Here is a 17,405-nt window from a genome sequence, read left to right as displayed (position 1 = left end):
CTGGGCCACATCCCTGCTCTGTTCTGAGCCTGATTTTACCTTGAGTCTCTTAACCTTTTCCTTTCAATTTTCTCAGAGAATAAACTTCTGTCTCCTCCCTAGAGTGTCTTTTCAAAGGGTGTTTGGTTTCTCTGTAAATAGACATTCAACTGTACCATTTTTGGTCCTATGATTCATTTCCACTGTCTATGTGCCTCCAAATTTGAGACTCAGGCATTCTGGGTAACTGGTATGGATCTTATGCAGTGTGCTATTTTGGTGCTGGCTTTCTCTCCTTTGTTTTCTACCTTCCAAAACTTGCTGAAATCTCTCTAACTCTAATTTCCCTTCTCCCATTCTTTCTGGCATTATGGATCTATGCCACTGTCAGGTCTTTAATATTAGCAGAATTCCTGGAAAGAAGGGAGAGAGACGTGTTCTTAGGTCATGATATATATCTGAAGTCTTGGTTGTTTTATCATTAATAAGTTTATCAAGGCAAGTCTGAAGCTACTTAATGTTTCTGTAGAATGGACCCTAATTAATTGCTGTGGAATGAAACGCTTACTCATAGTCATTTGGGGCAGTTTCTCGCAAAATCTCAGTTCAAGGTGTCCTATTTTTCTAGTAACATGCTTTCATTTTAGTAATTTCCTTGAGGTGGATGAGTTTAGATGATTGTTCCTCTGATGAGGTTTTTATCCACAAATTCTGGAAACAATCATGTCGATCAATATATATACCAGTAATCACAGGTTTATTGATAATTTTAGTGAAAAGAATTTGAGAAAAACACGTTGGGTCATTTTGGGAGTCTATTGCAATAAGAACTTCTCTAAAATATTCAATACAACCCATGTATCCTCACAAGATCCTTTTAAATAAAATAAAATCATTCCCATTTTGTAGACGAGGAAGTTTTAACTTAGATAATTCAATCAATTTATTTTTTGTTTCCAGTAAAGAAGTGGTGGAGCCAGAATTCAAACTCAGGTCCAACATCTGCCAGTCTCTATTTGAAATTAATTTATTCTTACTATTAAGAATTTCCAGTTATAGACATTTTGAACATGAGACACATGGTCTCTGGCAGCTGTTTAGCTGGGTCATTTCCATCTTTCAGGTTATAGAAAGTCTCATGCTCAAGGCCACTCCTGAACGTGTAGAAAATAGGTTCCCCTTACTTTTTTTCCACCCCACTCACTCTTTCATAAATCTAAGGAAAATACATTATTATTTTATTTGTTGGTTTACCTGTTTAGCATTTGTTTTCCCCCAAAAGAATGAAAATTTCTTTAGAACTGGTAACTTCTCATGCCTTATATTCTGCTGTATCCTTAGAGACTATCCCAGTGTAGCACTTCTCAGTAAGTATGGGGTGAATGAGGGGTACCAATGAATTAATGTAACGACGGATGCTTTAACAGATAAACCTCCAAATCCCAGTGACTTAACAGAATTGAAATTTATTTCTTACCCTACACCAATTGGTAGGTGTTTGTGTGCGTGTAGGTGGTGGGGTTCTGTTCTACATATTCATTCAAAACTCTAGGCTGACATAGGGTTTCCACTTTTCATATATAGCTTCTAATTTTGCTATGGTTGCCAACATCCATCCGGCAACTCGGAGAAGAGTGTGTGTAACATCTCTCCAGAGGGTTTAAGCACCAGGCCTGGAACTAACATATCTCACTTCTACCTTTATCTCAGTCACATGGCAACACTGAACAGCAAGTAAAGCTGATTCAGAAGGAAAAGAAAACAGGTGGATTCAGCATTAGCCAATCTCTGCCACAAGAAAGAAAGGAGTACTGATTAAATACCCAGCATACCCAGTCTTCTCAGTCTTACCAAACTGCTTCAAATGTATTATTCCTGTATTGTTTTAAAAACATGATTTAGGGGGCACCTGGGTGGCTCAGTCGGTTGAGTGTCTGGCTTCAGCTCAGGTCATGATCTCACAGTTTGTGAGTTCAAGCCCCCCGTTGATCTCTGTGCTGACAGCTCAGAGCCTGGAGCCTGCTTCAGATTCTGTGTCTCCCTCTCTCTCTCTGCCCTCCCATGCTCGTGCTCTTTCTCTGTCTCTCAAAAATAAATAAACGTTAAAAGTTAAAAAAAACCATGATTTAGGATGACTGAATTTCAGTTTCCTCATCTAAAATAGTAAGAACATCATTTCCTTTCCTATCTCCATTAGCCAGAGCAAACCATAGTAGCAATATATAACACTGGTGCACCACTCCATATCCCTTTGGTGTCCTCCAATCCCTCCATATTCAATGTAAACTCATAATCAATCATTATGATCACCCTTGAAATTATTCTTGAATCCCTTGATCCCATCAATCGCCCAATTCCCACATCCAACAGCTTTCTTTTCTCTCTCCTGCATCATTATTTCCCTTCTGTGCTAGATAAGTCTAATCGGTATGCAATTGTTGAAAACAAACAGCAACCACAATATTTCTTTTGACACTATTTCCTCTTCAGCCACCCCTTTATTTCATCTCCACAACCCCCACCTCCCAACAGTAAAGCTTCTATGAAAGAGGTTTGTATTTTGACTGTCTCTGGTTCTTTTCCTATTTTTCTCTTGGGCCTGCCTATTCCACTGAATCGCTCTTGTCAAATCCAACAATGCCCTCTCTGATAGTACATCAAAAGGTCAATTCTCAGTCCTCATTGAATTTGACTTATCAACACCATTCGTCATAGTTGATTACCCCCTCCTCCTTGAAAGACTTCCTTTCAAATTGGCTTCCTGGACACGCTCTTGATTTTCTTCTATTTCACTTGTTAGTCTCCTTTCCTGGTTCTATCTTTCCTCTCCAAACTTTTAATATTAGAGTGTCCGAGGACTTAGTCTTGGGATTTCTTTCCTTTCTATCTAATTTTAATTTCCTGGTGAATTATTCAATCTTCTACCTTTAAATAACAGCTCCATGATGAAAACTTTCAAATCTATGCCCAGTCCCAGACCCTTTCTTGCAAGATTTATGGTACAAGAGTTCCACATTTGCATGTTCAGGTTTCCTATTTGGCATCTCCACTTGGGTGTCTAATTATTTTTCAAATTCACAAATCCAAAAGTGAGCTCCTGCTCTCCGCTGCACCCACAGTCTTCCTGATGTCCATTAATTATAACTTCATGTAACTACTTCTACTCACTCTAGAGCCACCAACCTGGTATGAACCACTGTCATATTTTGCCTGGATTATGGCATTCTCAACGAGTAGTCCTAAAAACCTGTAAAATGTGTAGTCAGAGTATATCACTCCTCTGCTCAAAATCCTGCAGGTGCTGCCTGTGTAACAAAAAAGCTAATGTATCATTAAAATGGCTTCCAGGCCCTACAAATCTGGCCCTTGCCTCTCCCCTCTCCGCGTCATACTCTTACGTGGCAGCTCCTGTTGCTACCCTTCACTGGCTCCACTCCAGCCACATTGGCATTCTGGCTATTCCTTGGACATGCCGGCCATGCTCCTACCTGTGGGTTCTTGCCCTACCCTTCCTTTGCCTCAAACAGGCAGCCTCCAGATATCTGCTTAGCTAACTCTCTCACCTGCTCACAGTCTTTATCATCTTCTAACCTACGTTACCATCTGCTTATTTATTATGTGCACTGTTAAGTGTCTGTCGTGTCAGTAGGTCATTTCCATGAGGACACGGATCCTTGTTTTGTTCTCCGAGATATCTTATGTAACTAAATCAGTGTTTGGCATACAGTAGGACTCAAAACTTTTTTTTTTTCCGAATAGTAATTAGTCCTTGTATGTCCAAGACACCGTGCCAAGTGTTTATTGTAAATCAATTCATTTAACCTCATTTTTGGAATTAGGGAATGGAGTCACAAACATAATGAAGATTCTAGCCAAGGCCCCACCTAGGAAGTGGTACAGCTAGGGTTGGAACCGAAGCAGTCTAGCTCCCAAGTGAGGCCCTGGTTTCACTGCATTCCTCTCTGCCCTTTCATTGTATAATGAAAAGTAGGAGATACTCCCCCAGGGCAAAGGATGTTTCCAGTACACTGTCTTTTCTCTGTCCTTCTCCAGAAGAGGGTATGATTTCCCATTAAACCCTGGTGAACATTTACATCAGGATAAGTAATCCTAACGGTAGAACGAAACAATTTTGTCCCTCGGTTAATTGATTTCATACCTCAATGGTAAGAAAGTTTACCTGTGTGGGACAGAAGCCTTTGTGATCTTTGTGGGAGGCTATCCACTTATGCACATAAAGTTACACCAAATGAGTTTCTCTCTGAGATCTATAATAACTAGACTCCCTCTCTAATCCCTTCCAAATGGAGTGACTGAAAGAAAGAGAATTAAGTCTAAATGATAGTATCGCATAAAAGAATAGTATTTTGTGGAAGGAGAGTTTCTCTTCTGTATTCTAATTGCTTTCTTAAAATATAAGATGTTTTTATTTGTTTTGAATAATATGGGCAAAATATACAATATCAGGAATTTATTGTGTTTGGTCTCATTCTAAAAAATGTATTTGTTTGAAAGCCTCAAAAGACATGGACATAATAAAAATTGAAATTTTTGAATAAATTTTGAATTTTGAGATAAAATTTTGAAATAAAAAATGAAATTTTTCATGAAAAATGAAAGTATGTTAAAGGTGATTATTCAAAGAACCCAGCAATGTATTTGACATAATAATCTCCTTTCATGTGTTATGTTTCATTTCTAGATAATTCTAAAGCATTGATTGCATTTCTGGTATTTCTGATCATTGTGACATTCTTAGCCCTGCTTTTCGTTCTCTACAAAATCTATGACCTGCGCAACAGAAGGTCCAGGTAAGAGTTGATTTAAAAATGAAAAATAGTAGTAATAATGATGAAAACATCTATCTATGAGGCAAGTTTAGAATCAGTTACGTATAGAATGAGAAGTAGCATTAAGTCCAGTTCATCAATGAACTTTTGATCAAAAACTTCACAACATCTTGTTGGTTTGTAGTAAAGAGTAACATTTTCTACAGTAATACTGTTATAGATTTTTTTTAATAATAACAAAGGAAGAGAATAGGTATTTATTCTTTTAGTTAAAAGTGGGTCAAAAGGATGTAGAAATGATAGAGGCAAAAAGAAAAGAAAGAAGTATCTAGGGAAGTATATGTATTTCTTTGGGCCAGGAACAACCATATTTTATGAAAAACAAGGATTTTAAAATAAAATAATTTAGTCACTTACCTGAGTTTAGCAGACAACCCTTGGTTGGTTTCTTCCTTCCTTCCTTTTTCTTTCTTTCCCTCCATTCTTCTCCATCTCCTCTCCTCCCCTTCATTCTTTCCTCTTTCCCCTGCTAAGCTCCTTCCTTCCTCATCCCCTTCCCCCTCCCTTCCTTTTCTTCTCCTGTCTCCCCTTCTCTTGTCCTTTCTTCTTTCTTTATCCTTCCTGCTTCCATTCCCTCCTTCCTTCAATACATTCATTAAATATAAATCGAATCCCAATTGAATTCTATGTTTCTTAAAAAATATAGACACTTACGTTTCTTATTTTCACAGTGATATAGATGAACAGCAGGAACTTGTTGAAAGGGGTAAGTATACCAGTTTTTTACTGATGAATATCCTCCTCATATTTGAATCTATTCGTTTTAAATAAGAATTCAACATTTTTTATCTAACCTAGACTTCCTCTGTTGATACAATGAAGAAACTTAGATTCACTTATCTATTTACTCAATTAGTAAGTACTATGAATTTCCAAGTATATGGCAAGTATTGTGCCAGAGCTGAATATATGGTAGTGATAGGCCACAGACCCTGCTCTTAAAGGGTTGAAAATCTAATAGAGGAAAGCAGAAGTATCAGCAAATATGACAACAACTTGGTAAATGCCATAGTGGTTGAATGTGTATGCTTCTAGAGAAAGATAGAAGATAGGGGCGCCTGGGTGGCGCAGTCGGTTAAGTGTCCGACTTCAGCCAGGTCACGATCTCGCGGTCCGTGAGTTCGAGCCCCGCGTTAGGCTCTGGCCTGATGACTCAGAGCCTGGAGCCTGTTTCCGATTCTGTGTCTCCCTCTCTCTCTGCCCCTCCCCCGTTCATGCTCTGTCTCTCTCTGTCCCAAAAATAAATAAACGTTGAAAAAAAAAATTAAAAAAAAAAAAAGAAGATAGAAGCTTGTGAGTGGGAAAGGCAGGCATCTGAGTCACCTAAGATTGTGGGGAGACATTAGACCAACAAATAAGGGAGTACAAGAGTAGACAAAAAGTCACATAGAGATAGAGGTAGTAAGTGTGCTCAAGTCTCTGCAAAGGTTAAAAGGTGGGATGGTGGCTGTTTCCACATAAGGCCCATTTAAGGACATGACAAAAAAATGCAATTTGACTTAAGAGAGGAAAAGAAATTCCATTTTCCCCCTTCTTTTCAACCTGTACATTATTTCTTTCATTTTTTAAATGTGATTTTGATCCATTAAAGGGGATAGAGGTAAAGATTGAAACTGTTTACAATAAATAAAATGATCTGTCTCCTCATAGTCAAGACAGGAGAAATTTAAGAACTCTTCTGTCTTGTTTTAACTTATCTCTGAAAGCTTTCCCTCTGCAAGAGCAGGTACCAAATCAGTAAACAAAAGCTTTAGTGTTGGTTCTTTGGAACCTCTCATTGACTTTATTTTCCAATGCAAAATCTATCACTACTTGATATTGCATTATATATTTTATTTGTTAACTATCCTCCCGTGACTAGAATGTAAGCTAGGGATGCGAAAGTAAGGAGATTTTTTTTCTCATTTCACTGCTCTATCCTGAGTATCTATGTGAGTATATGGAATTCAATAAATGTCAATGAATGCATAGATGAATGAGATGAAATGTTCTGAGGATTAGTTTTGAAAGCCTGAGGGAAGAATGAAGAGCACAAGAGTAACAAGTACCTGAGCAGAGAAGGGGAGTCAATTTCAAGGTGTCAGGGCAGACTAGGGAGGGTCAAAGAAGCATTTTATCTCAAAGTTCATACTAATTGTCCATTGGCATGCATTAGAACTTACCCAAACCCTCTAAAACCTCAAAGGTGGCCTTGAGTTCAGAACGAAGGAATACCAGAGGTTCCCAACAACCCAAAGAAGTGACTGTACATGGCCAATTTGATAGTTGTATTTGGACGGAAATTTCTGCAGACACTAAGACAAATGTGCAACCTTAATGGACATCGTCTTGCATCATCTGATAGAGAACATTGACGTGAATAGGAGAAACACATTTTTTACATGAGTGGCAGTTTATATTTGCATAATTTTCTGAAACTTTGCTTTTCAGGAGCCATATACAATTGTAGCTCTTTATGGTTAATATGTATTCTTACTCCTTAGTAAGTTATTAAGCAAGCATACCATATAAAGTGCTTCGTACTCTGGAGGCCTAACACATGAACACAACTTGTTCATAGCCTAGTATAAAGGGATTAGCAAATTAGGCTGAGTCTTGAGTATAAGGATATTAATCATATTCTCTTACTTGTCTGTTTACAAAATTTCATGATAACTTAAACATGGAAATAATGAAAGGAAAAATAATAACTATGATATAGATAAATAAGTGTGGTAATTGTTATATTACGTTATGTGTTCAAACCTTAGCATTTAGTCAATGAAACACTAATAAGAGTGTCAGATTTTTTTTTTTTAACAAGTAAAGTTGCATGCCTTTATTTTATTTCGGAAAACTAATTTGCAGCAGTTTAAAAGACAAATCAGTATGGGGAGAATCTAGAGACAAGGAGAGGACTTGGGAAGATGTAGTTACAAGGATGAGGAGGCCTGCCTGCACCTGACCACTGGCAGAGGGATGGAAAGTACCCAGTCACCTACTGGATATGGAGAGGGAGGCAGAAATCTGTAACTGTGGAAGTTTCCATCTTAAATTAGTTTGTGAATGGTGATCTTGTTTACTGAGATTTGAAATACTGGAGTAAAGGAAAAATGATTTTTACTTTGGGCATTTTGACTTTGATGTACATGTGGGATAACCCTTTGGAAAATCTGGGAGATTGAAAGGTTAAAATAAAGCCCAGAAGAGGTCTGGAGTACAACATTTAGAAGTCATAGGTGAATCTTTGTATGTGACTGAGACTTTCCAGGTAGTATGTGTGAGAAGGGAAGAAGCAAAGGATTAATCCAAGCGATAAATTTAATGAAATTTGTATGACCACTTGAAAGATGGACATAACCCTAGTCATGAATCCTTAATATGTTTAAAGATGATGAAAAGCAACTGATGAGTGTGGAGCCAATCCATGCAGATATTTTGTTGGAAACTTATAAGAGGAAGATTGCTGATGAAGGAAGACTGTTTCTGGCTGAATTTCAGGTGTGTGCTCTTCCTGATACGTGATGAGAAATTTACTCAATTATCAGGAAAATTCCATTTTAAATGTATTATATAATGATTTGTCCTTATAATTTATTCTACGTAATCTAGCAACATAGTCAAAGCAGATATTATCAGCAGATATTTATAGACCAGAAGAGATCGTCATAGTCATGAAACTGGCAAATATTTCAAAATAATTCTTTATTTTATCATTACTAGTTATAAAGTTGTGTCACAACTTTATTCTCAAAGTAGCCCATCATTCATTTTTAGTATTTTTTGCATAATTCCTAATAATGTTAATTTCAATTACTCCATGCAACTTGTTCATCAGCAAAAAAGAAGTACGTTCCAAGATGTCTCATTTGCTCAAAATGGTAAGTGGCAAGGGGGAAATTATTTTTCTTGAATCTACCATGACCCAAAGGACCATTATGTCTTTCAGAGCATTCCACGGGTATTTAGCAAGTTTTCCATCAAGGATGCTCGAAAACCCTTTAACCAGAACAAAAACCGTTATGTTGACATCCTTCCTTGTAAGTACCCATTGAGAATTGAATTTCTATATGTTTAGGCTACTTGGTTATTCATTATTTCACTTATTTATATTTCTTTTCTTTGAACAGATGATTACAACCGTGTTGAACTCTCTGATATAAATGGAGATGCAGGGTCAAATTATATAAATGCCAGCTATATTGACGTGAGTAAAAACGCATAACTGCCAGATTATTTTATGTCTTTGTTGTTTTGTCATTGTATCTATACATTCCATTCAGTTCTTTCTTTGTCATGTCAAAAGTTTAGAAATATTATTAGAAATAGTTTGAAGTAAACTCCTCATGTCACTTACATAAACAACAAAATCATTAATATCTACAGGAATAGTTATTTATTATTTGTTATTCATGCTAGGTATATTATAAAATTTTTCTCTACCAAAAGTGATACTAATAATTAAAATACTCTGGTGCCTACTATTGTGCTGGATATTAGACTTAATGATCTGTATATGTATTTCTCATAAGAGCCCCACATTTGCCCTGACCACGTGCACCATACTCACTGTAGAGGTGAAGACTGGGAGACTCTGGTTAATTAGTTTTCCTTATCCTCATTCAATCAGTAAAAAGTTGAGTTGGGATTCAAACCCGGGTCTGCCTGACTCCAACCTGTTGTTCTTCAATTACATCACATTGCATTTCAGCAGAGATATGCTTCATTGACCCAGATCATTTGTTCATCATATTTATCCAAAAATAAATGTTGCATATGGTTAATTTATCCAAAATATTTTAAAATGTTATTTATTATATAATTGCTGAATAAGTAATGCATCACACATTTAAAAAAGAATAAGCAGTGTAAAAACAGGGAGACTGAAAAATAGCTTCTTTCCACCCAATCTACCATTTGTGCAATGCTCCCACCTACTACACAAGGTAACCTCTATATTGTTTCTTACTGATCCAGTCCGAAGGCACTAACATTTGTTATCTTCTCTTTATCCAAAAGTGTTAACATAATATTCACGTTTTTCTGTGCCATGCTTTATAAACCTGTAAAGTTATGTGATATGTATATCACATATATACACATATATGTATATATACACATATACACATATATGTATATATATATATAGTAATGATACAATAAAAATATATATGGATATATCCTTATAATAATTACAATACAATACATTACAATAATATCATTACAAGAACGGGGTTTGGCAAATCTTTTCTGTAAGAGTCCAGGCAACAAATATTTTGGATTTTCCAGGACATAACATTTGTGTCACAACTACTTAGCTCTGAAGTTTAGTGGCCACAATTCCATACATAATGTGAATGCATTCCAAACTTTTTTTTTTTTAACAAAATCAGACATAAGTTGTAGTTTGCTGACCCTGGACATAGAAAATGTCTGCATTTTTTATATTTTATAAGTCATTCATGGTATAGCTGTATTGCGAATTTAGTTAATAAGTGCCTATATTAATGGACATTAAATGTGTTTAGAATCTTCTGTTATAAACAATGGTTCAATGAAAAATCTTGACTTACTATTTTACAATGGGTTTTAGTGTATCTAGGATAAAATACTAAAAGAAGAATCTCTAGGCCAAAGAGAATATGCATTTGCAATTTTAAAAGATATTTCCAAATGGTCTTCCACTGGGTCATACCGATTTACATTCCACCAGCAATATATGAAGAATGCCAAAAAAATTTTTTTGACAGTCAAATAGTAGACAAATTGTATACTATGCTATAAGGCAATTCACCAGCTTTTCTTGCAGAAAGATATTGAAACTGAGGTTTGCTTATTTCGATGCACATGAATATATAAATTTTTAGTGGAGTAGGTAAAATGGTCAAATTAAATTTGTTTGTTTGTTTGTTTATATATTTATTTATTCACATGGTATCTTAGTTTCCTAGGGCCGACATAGCAAAGTATTACAAACAGGATGGCTTAAAACAACATAAAACTACTCTCTCAAAGTTCTGGAGACAAGAAATCCAAAATCAAGGTGTCAGCAGAGACATGCTGCCTATGAAGGGTCTGGGGGAAATTGCTCTTTGCCTCTCCTAGCTTCTAGTGGTTCCTGGCAATCGTTGGCCTTCCTAGTCTTGTGCCTGTATCACCTTCAAATGTGCTTCCATGATCACATGATCTTCCCTGTGTGATTCTACAGCGCTGTGTCTCCTTTCTCTTATAAAGACAACAGCCATTTGGGGCTCCTGGGTGGCTCAGTTGGTTAAGCATCCAACTTCGGCTCAGGTCATGATCTCACGGTTCGTGAGTTCAAATCCCCTGTCAAGCTCTGTCCTGACAGCTTAGAGCCTGGAGCCTGCTTCAGATTCTGTGTCTCCCTCTCTCCCTGCTCCTTCCCCACTCCTACTCTCTCCCTCCCTCCCTCTCTCTCTCTCTCTCTGTCTCTCAAAAATAAGTTAAAAAAATACATAAACAAAATAAGACACCAGTCATTAGATTTAGAGCCCAGCCTCAGAGGGCTATAGCCTTATCTTCCACAAAGACCTTATTTGCAAATGAACTCACACTCTGACGTTCTGAGTAGATATGAGTTTTGAAAAATGCTATTCAATCCTCTACACACATATTCTGTAAAATGAAAAAAAATATTTAAGAATATTTTTTATTCAGATCATTTATGAAACATTTTTACAAGTAGAAGCAGGGCTGGGACTTTTCTTCTCAAGTATTCTGTCCCTAAAGACATCACTTTAACCTGTACTAATGTCCTGCCTCCCATCAACTTTGTTTGATACATGACAATTTTGTATCCTTGCTTGCTGTTGTCCTTGTAAGCTCTATCCCACGCAACAAATGACATGTGCTTATGATATTCTTATACCATTTCTTATTTCATTCCTTTTTAATATTATTCTCAAAGGCTTGTTTATAATCACAAGCAACAGTTACAAAATGTGAGGTCATAGTCTAAAGATAATTACTAGTACTGTGCCATAATTTTGACCTCTATTTTAACCGATTCTGCAGGTGACTTCTGTAGGCTTTCACAATTAGCATTGATAAACTTTATTTTGGTATATAGTGTTTCTTCCAAACGTTGTTTTTCAAAGTAAAGTAATTGACAGAAGATTTTATAAGGATTTAGATAATCTCTGAGAAAAACCCCTTATATTTCCTATTCAAATATATGTGGGAATTATGATATTGACTTTTACTTATTTGTCTCCAGCAGAACTAGGACCTCCTGAAAAATGTGTCTCAGCTTTTAGATAGGTACTTGACATATTGTAGCCCGTTAATAAATAAGTGTTGAATGAGCTAATGTATAAATAATACTATGTCATGAGATAGAAGTTTCAAGAAGTTACTAACATTAATCCTGAATTCTTGTGGCCCATGTAACAATATTTCACCTAATGGGCGAAGGTTGGCCCATGTAACAATATTTCATCTAATGGGCGAAGGTTATCTCTCTGAAGGGCTTCTCTGATTGCTCAGGTGAATTTAAGGAATATGAGATAATTTGGAAGAAACTAGCACAATATCTTATTTGCCTCTGTCATCCTTCTTTGCCTTGGTAATAGGAGTGGAAAAAGCAAACATTGTAGGTAATGAAATTAAAGTCACTCTTTCTCTTATCTACAATGGCAGACAAGGAGTCTAGGGAATCGGTGGTCTATCCCAGCGCTAGTTAAAAGGTAGATGTGTGGGGATATCTCACAATGATTTATTGAAAGAAATTGAGTAAAAATCCCCAAAGCAACAATATGGCTTGTAAGAAGGTTTAAACTGTAACAGACGGTGCTCTGAGTTGTCAGGACATAAAATATAAGAATGTCTGGATTACTTTTGTAAATTGCTGCATCATCCCGATGAGGATGAAGTCCAGTTTTCAAAATTGTTTTGGATATATAGCAAAGATACATAAAGGTCACGAATGGTGTTTGTAAGTGCTAACATGTTTGGTGCAGTTTAAAGGGTGACCATGAGTTAATAAAATCCCCCTTATGATTTGAAAATGTCCTGAGAAATCCACAACCAAGAGACGGTGGATCTAAATTAACTTCCTCTAACTCATGATTTTGCACATAAAGAAATAATTGAGTGTTCAGTAAATGATATGCCTTTGTGTGTTTTTTGAACAGGGTTTCAAAGAACCCAGGAAATACATTGCTGCACAAGGTAATTTATCTGACAGTTTAACACTCTTTTTGAAAATTGTTTCATAGCGCTGTTAAGAAGATATTTCTTATCAGTTTGTGTTTATTTACTTCCTAGGTCCCAGGGATGAAACTGTTGATGATTTCTGGAGGATGATCTGGGAACAGAAAGCCACAGTCATTGTTATGGTCACTCGATGTGAAGAAGGAAACAGGGTAGGATTCATAGGGTAAAGGTTGGGGTTAGAAAAAGAGAGTGTTGAATCGTATTTCAAAACACACACACACACACACACACACACACACACGTGCTGGATGGATGACAAAAACAGTTCTCTATTTTAATCAGTATGACACTTGATTTGAACTTTTTACACATGTAGAAAAATAGTGTCCATACCTAAATATATGTATATATGAATAAAATTTAAGTGCTTCTGCTTAATTGCTGGACTTACATTTGACTCCTATTTCTTTGCACTATTGTTACAAGTTTAGTGCATTTCTGTGAAATGATTTCACAAGTACTTGAGAATACTTGAAAGAAAACTGTCCTTGGGCAGATACGTGGTAATTCATGGAATGGGACTTTAGGAAGCGTGAAAGCCTCCCTATCCTCCAGCCTGAAATTAAACACATGCAACCACATCATTTCTGCTGACAACCGAGCACATCTCCTTTTAATATGCAGCTAAGCCTGGGAAGATCATCCTCTGGCTACGTAGTATGAAGGAAATCTATCAGGGCCATTAATGGGAAATGGAATACATTTCAACCATCACAGCTTAAGGTGTATATGTACTTAAAGGAGAATACATGAATATTTTGAGAATTTCAGATGAATGATTTTTGTTTTGTTTTTTAAAGAGCCTTAATACATACATTTGTTTAAATGAAAAACAAAAATTATTAATATTTTTTAAAATATAGAACAAGTGTGCAGAATACTGGCCGTCAATGGAAGAGGGCACACGGACTTTTGGAGATGTTGTGGTAAAGATCACCGAGCACAAAAGGTGTCCAGATTATATCATTCAGAAGTTGAACATTACAAACGTGAGTTTGTTTTATCACATATTTTTATTTTCATACAGTTTGTCTAAAAATACAATTATGGAATTAAATGTGAGAAATTATATCTAAGAAAAATTATTTTTAACAACCTATAGGAGGAGGAGTTGGGTTAGAACACAAGCCAGCAGGTCGAGTTAAATCACTGGTGAAAGTAGGATCTGTCTGTCCAAGTCCTATCAAAAGTATTTATAATTCTATGACTCTTGACATATAAAGAAAAGAGCTCTTTAACTGTGTTGAATAAATGACTGAATTATCGAATGAATGGTAAAATGGCCCTTATTCTCTACAGGTCTATTAATTACCATTATGGAAAGAATATACACATGGCACAATTAAAGACTACTGTAAGAAATACAAAGCACTAACTATGTAGTAAAGATAAAATGTTAGTTTGGAAAAAAACAGTCAGGAGGGCTTTAGATAATAGTTAAAACAGAGGTCCTCACATGTTCTAGGATACTGTTTTTATGAAAAATCCAGAATAGGCAAATTTTTTTAAAGTTTATTTATTTTGAGAGAGATAGAGTGGGGCGGGCAGAGAGAGAGAGAGAGAGACAGAGAGAGAGAGAAAATTCCAAGCAGTCTCTGCACTGTCAGCACAAAGCTTAATGTCGGAATCGAACCCACAAATTGTGAGATCATGACATGAACCGACATCAAGAGTCAGATACTTAACCGCCTGAGCCACTCAGGCGTCCCCACAATAGGCAAATTGATGGAGTCAGAAAGCTGGTTAGGATTGCTTGGAACTGAGGGAGGTGAAGCAGGAAGAGGGATGGCTGTAATCAGTAAGAGTTTCTTTTGGGAGTGGGTAATGAAAACGTTCTGTAATCAGATAGTGGTGATGATTGTACAACTCTGGGAATATAATAAAAAAATTTATACTTTAAATGAATGAATTTTATGCTATGTGAATATATCTTAAAGCTGTTTAAAGATGCAAAAACAACCCCTTTCAATGACATATTTCTTCCAAAGCCTTCTAAGGCTCCCATGGCATTACTAACTACTATGGGCCACAGAGGGCTATGGAACAGTGGTTCCACCACCAATAGTTTGTGGTTAAATACATGATGGACTTAGGCATGAGACCCCCACCCCATCCATACTTATGGGTAATATGTAGATCTGGTTGCATTGATTAGTCTCATCATTATTCTTAATTAACATAATCATTTCCCATCAGACAATTACAACCACCCAAGTCTTGTTGTTTCTTCTGTTACCTAAATGTAGGTGGTTCTTCTTCACACCAGGTCAGAGAACTATGAATTACTCATCTTGTAGTGATTATCTTGAAGTTGGGACAAATACGAGCTGTAGTCTGGGGCTGAGTTTCCTCAGTTGTCTCTCTACAGTCTGAGCTGACCTTTCTAATGCTAAGAAGTATAGCATTAACAGAACAATTAATCAGACTTTCTTCACATGAAGAAAATTTGCTGGCCTACCAAGTGGAAATATTTCAAAGAACTGTGAGAATGGCCTTTACTTCATATCTTTTTCCACCTACCCACACTCCCAGTTTTTGGTGTGTGTGTTTGTTTTTGCTGTTTGGTTTTGGCATGGCAGCATGAAAGTTCCCAGCAGTTTCCACGAACTTACCACACCTTGCTTACCTCACTGGTAACTTATTGCTTGCTGGTTAGTGCATGCCACCCTGCATGACATCTCAACTCCTGGTGATTGATTGGAAAGAAAAAATGTAATAATGGCTGAAAACCTTTGCATGAAGAGTTTTTGATACTGGATTCCCCCCTGCCCCCACTTATTTATGTCAGAAAATTTGCTTGCAAGAAAATCATCTCAGAGAAAAAATTATCTCTCCCCTAGAAAAAAGAAAAAGCAACCGGAAGAGAGGTGACTCACATTCAGTTCACCAGCTGGCCTGACCACGGGGTTCCTGAGGATCCTCACCTGCTCCTCAAGCTGAGAAGGAGAGTGAACGCTTTCAGCAACTTCTTCAGTGGCCCCATTGTGGTGCACTGCAGGTACATGGAGAACTCCCAAGGCCGGCACCAGGGCTGTCCCAACTCTTCCTCTTGGGCTGTTAGAGAACACCCTTCCCTTTGGCGATTGCTGGTTTGGAAAACAGTCTGTGAGGAGAGACTTTTATCCTTTCCTCTGCTTCACCCCTGTTGTCTTTTCATTTCCCCGCCGTGATCATGCCTTCACTTTGTTTATTTGTTTGTTTGTTTGCTTGTTGTTTTGTCAGTGCTGGTGTTGGACGCACAGGCACTTATATTGGAATTGACGCCATGCTAGAAGGCCTGGAGGCAGAGAACAAAGTGGACGTTTATGGTTATGTCGTCAAGCTAAGGCGACAGAGGTGCCTGATGGTTCAAGTGGAGGTACGTGCTCCCCTTCAATCACTGTTATCCCTTTTGCTTTTTGACTGAAGTCTTTTTGTGGTGGGAATGGTGATCTTAAAAGAAATCCAAATTCTTCTCAACTGAGTGAAAATAGTTTTCTTTTCATTTCATGAAAACTAAATCAATTGATAAGCACCAATTATAGTTAGGAACATTTCGTGTTAGTGGCTGAAAGTCCTGCAGAAGAAGGATGATTATAAATATATGTGAACAAACAAGCACACAAATTAATAATAAGATACCATTTACACATGTTAGAAAGGAAAAAAAATAAACAGAAACACTGATAACTAATTTGACAGCATCTCATAAAATTAGAGCTAGGGACACGGAGTAGTAGAGTGAATAATAGCCCAGATTTTGAAGTAGACTTCCAAGGTTCCTATCTTGCTGTTAATTCTTAATGGTATGTACAGTTTCACAAGTTTCTAATGTTTCTGTGCCTCAGTTAAGTCATCTGTAAAATGGACACAGTGATATATTTACCTTATAGAGTTATGACACAAAGGTAATCCAAGGAAAATGCATAGGCAAGTCTCTGGCACAAGTATGTAACCAGTAATTGTAAGGGATGGTTATTATTGAAAATACCTGCACTTGACCCAGCAATTCCACATGTATGTATATACCCAAGGGAAGCACTTATAAATGTGCATAACTAAAAACACGTGCAAGAATGTTCATTAGGGGCACCCGGGTGGCTCAGTCGGTTAACTTTGGTTTTGGCTCATGTCACGGTTTGTGAATTTGAGCCCTGCACTGGGCTCAGAGCTAGGATCCTGCTTGGGATTCTCTCTCCCTTTCTCTCTCTGTCCCTCCCCTGCTCACACACACACTCTGTCTCTCTCAAAATAAATAAATAAACTTTAAAAAAAAAGAATGTTAAATTCGACATTGATAGAATAACAAAAGGGAAAAAAAGGAAGCACTTTATGGGATAAAGGGCAAACAATACGTGGACACACAATTGCATGCTATGCTAC

The 17,405-nt window shown here is 37.0% G+C and overlaps 1 protein-coding gene across 8 annotated transcripts in view; it reads left to right on the top strand.

Moving 5' to 3' along the window:
• Nucleotides 1-17,405, top strand: part of PTPRC (protein tyrosine phosphatase receptor type C) — a 126,064-nt gene that overhangs the window by 93,499 nt on the left and 15,160 nt on the right. For all 8 annotated transcript variants that reach the window (XM_047076720.1, XM_047076719.1, XM_047076716.1 and 5 more), the window contains 10 exons: nucleotides 4,682-4,790; nucleotides 5,501-5,535; nucleotides 8,200-8,309; nucleotides 8,758-8,848; nucleotides 8,939-9,015; nucleotides 12,962-12,998; nucleotides 13,095-13,192; nucleotides 13,907-14,032; nucleotides 15,884-16,041; nucleotides 16,266-16,401. In XM_047076720.1, the coding sequence (XP_046932676.1) occupies nucleotides 4,682-4,790; nucleotides 5,501-5,535; nucleotides 8,200-8,309; nucleotides 8,758-8,848; nucleotides 8,939-9,015; nucleotides 12,962-12,998; nucleotides 13,095-13,192; nucleotides 13,907-14,032; nucleotides 15,884-16,041; nucleotides 16,266-16,401 (977 nt within the window). The remainder of the gene's footprint in view (nucleotides 1-4,681; nucleotides 4,791-5,500; nucleotides 5,536-8,199; nucleotides 8,310-8,757; nucleotides 8,849-8,938; nucleotides 9,016-12,961; nucleotides 12,999-13,094; nucleotides 13,193-13,906; nucleotides 14,033-15,883; nucleotides 16,042-16,265; nucleotides 16,402-17,405) is intronic.

The sequence above is a fragment of the Lynx rufus genome, unplaced genomic scaffold (genome assembly GCF_022079265.1).
Source record: "Lynx rufus isolate CCGP_SWC_20201006 ecotype Redwood Valley unplaced genomic scaffold, mLynRuf1.p SCAF_15, whole genome shotgun sequence".
Taxonomy (NCBI): domain Eukaryota; kingdom Metazoa; phylum Chordata; class Mammalia; order Carnivora; family Felidae; genus Lynx; species Lynx rufus.
The sequence above is the reverse complement of the archived record's forward strand: the minus strand, read 5'-3'. Positions and strand labels throughout refer to the sequence as shown.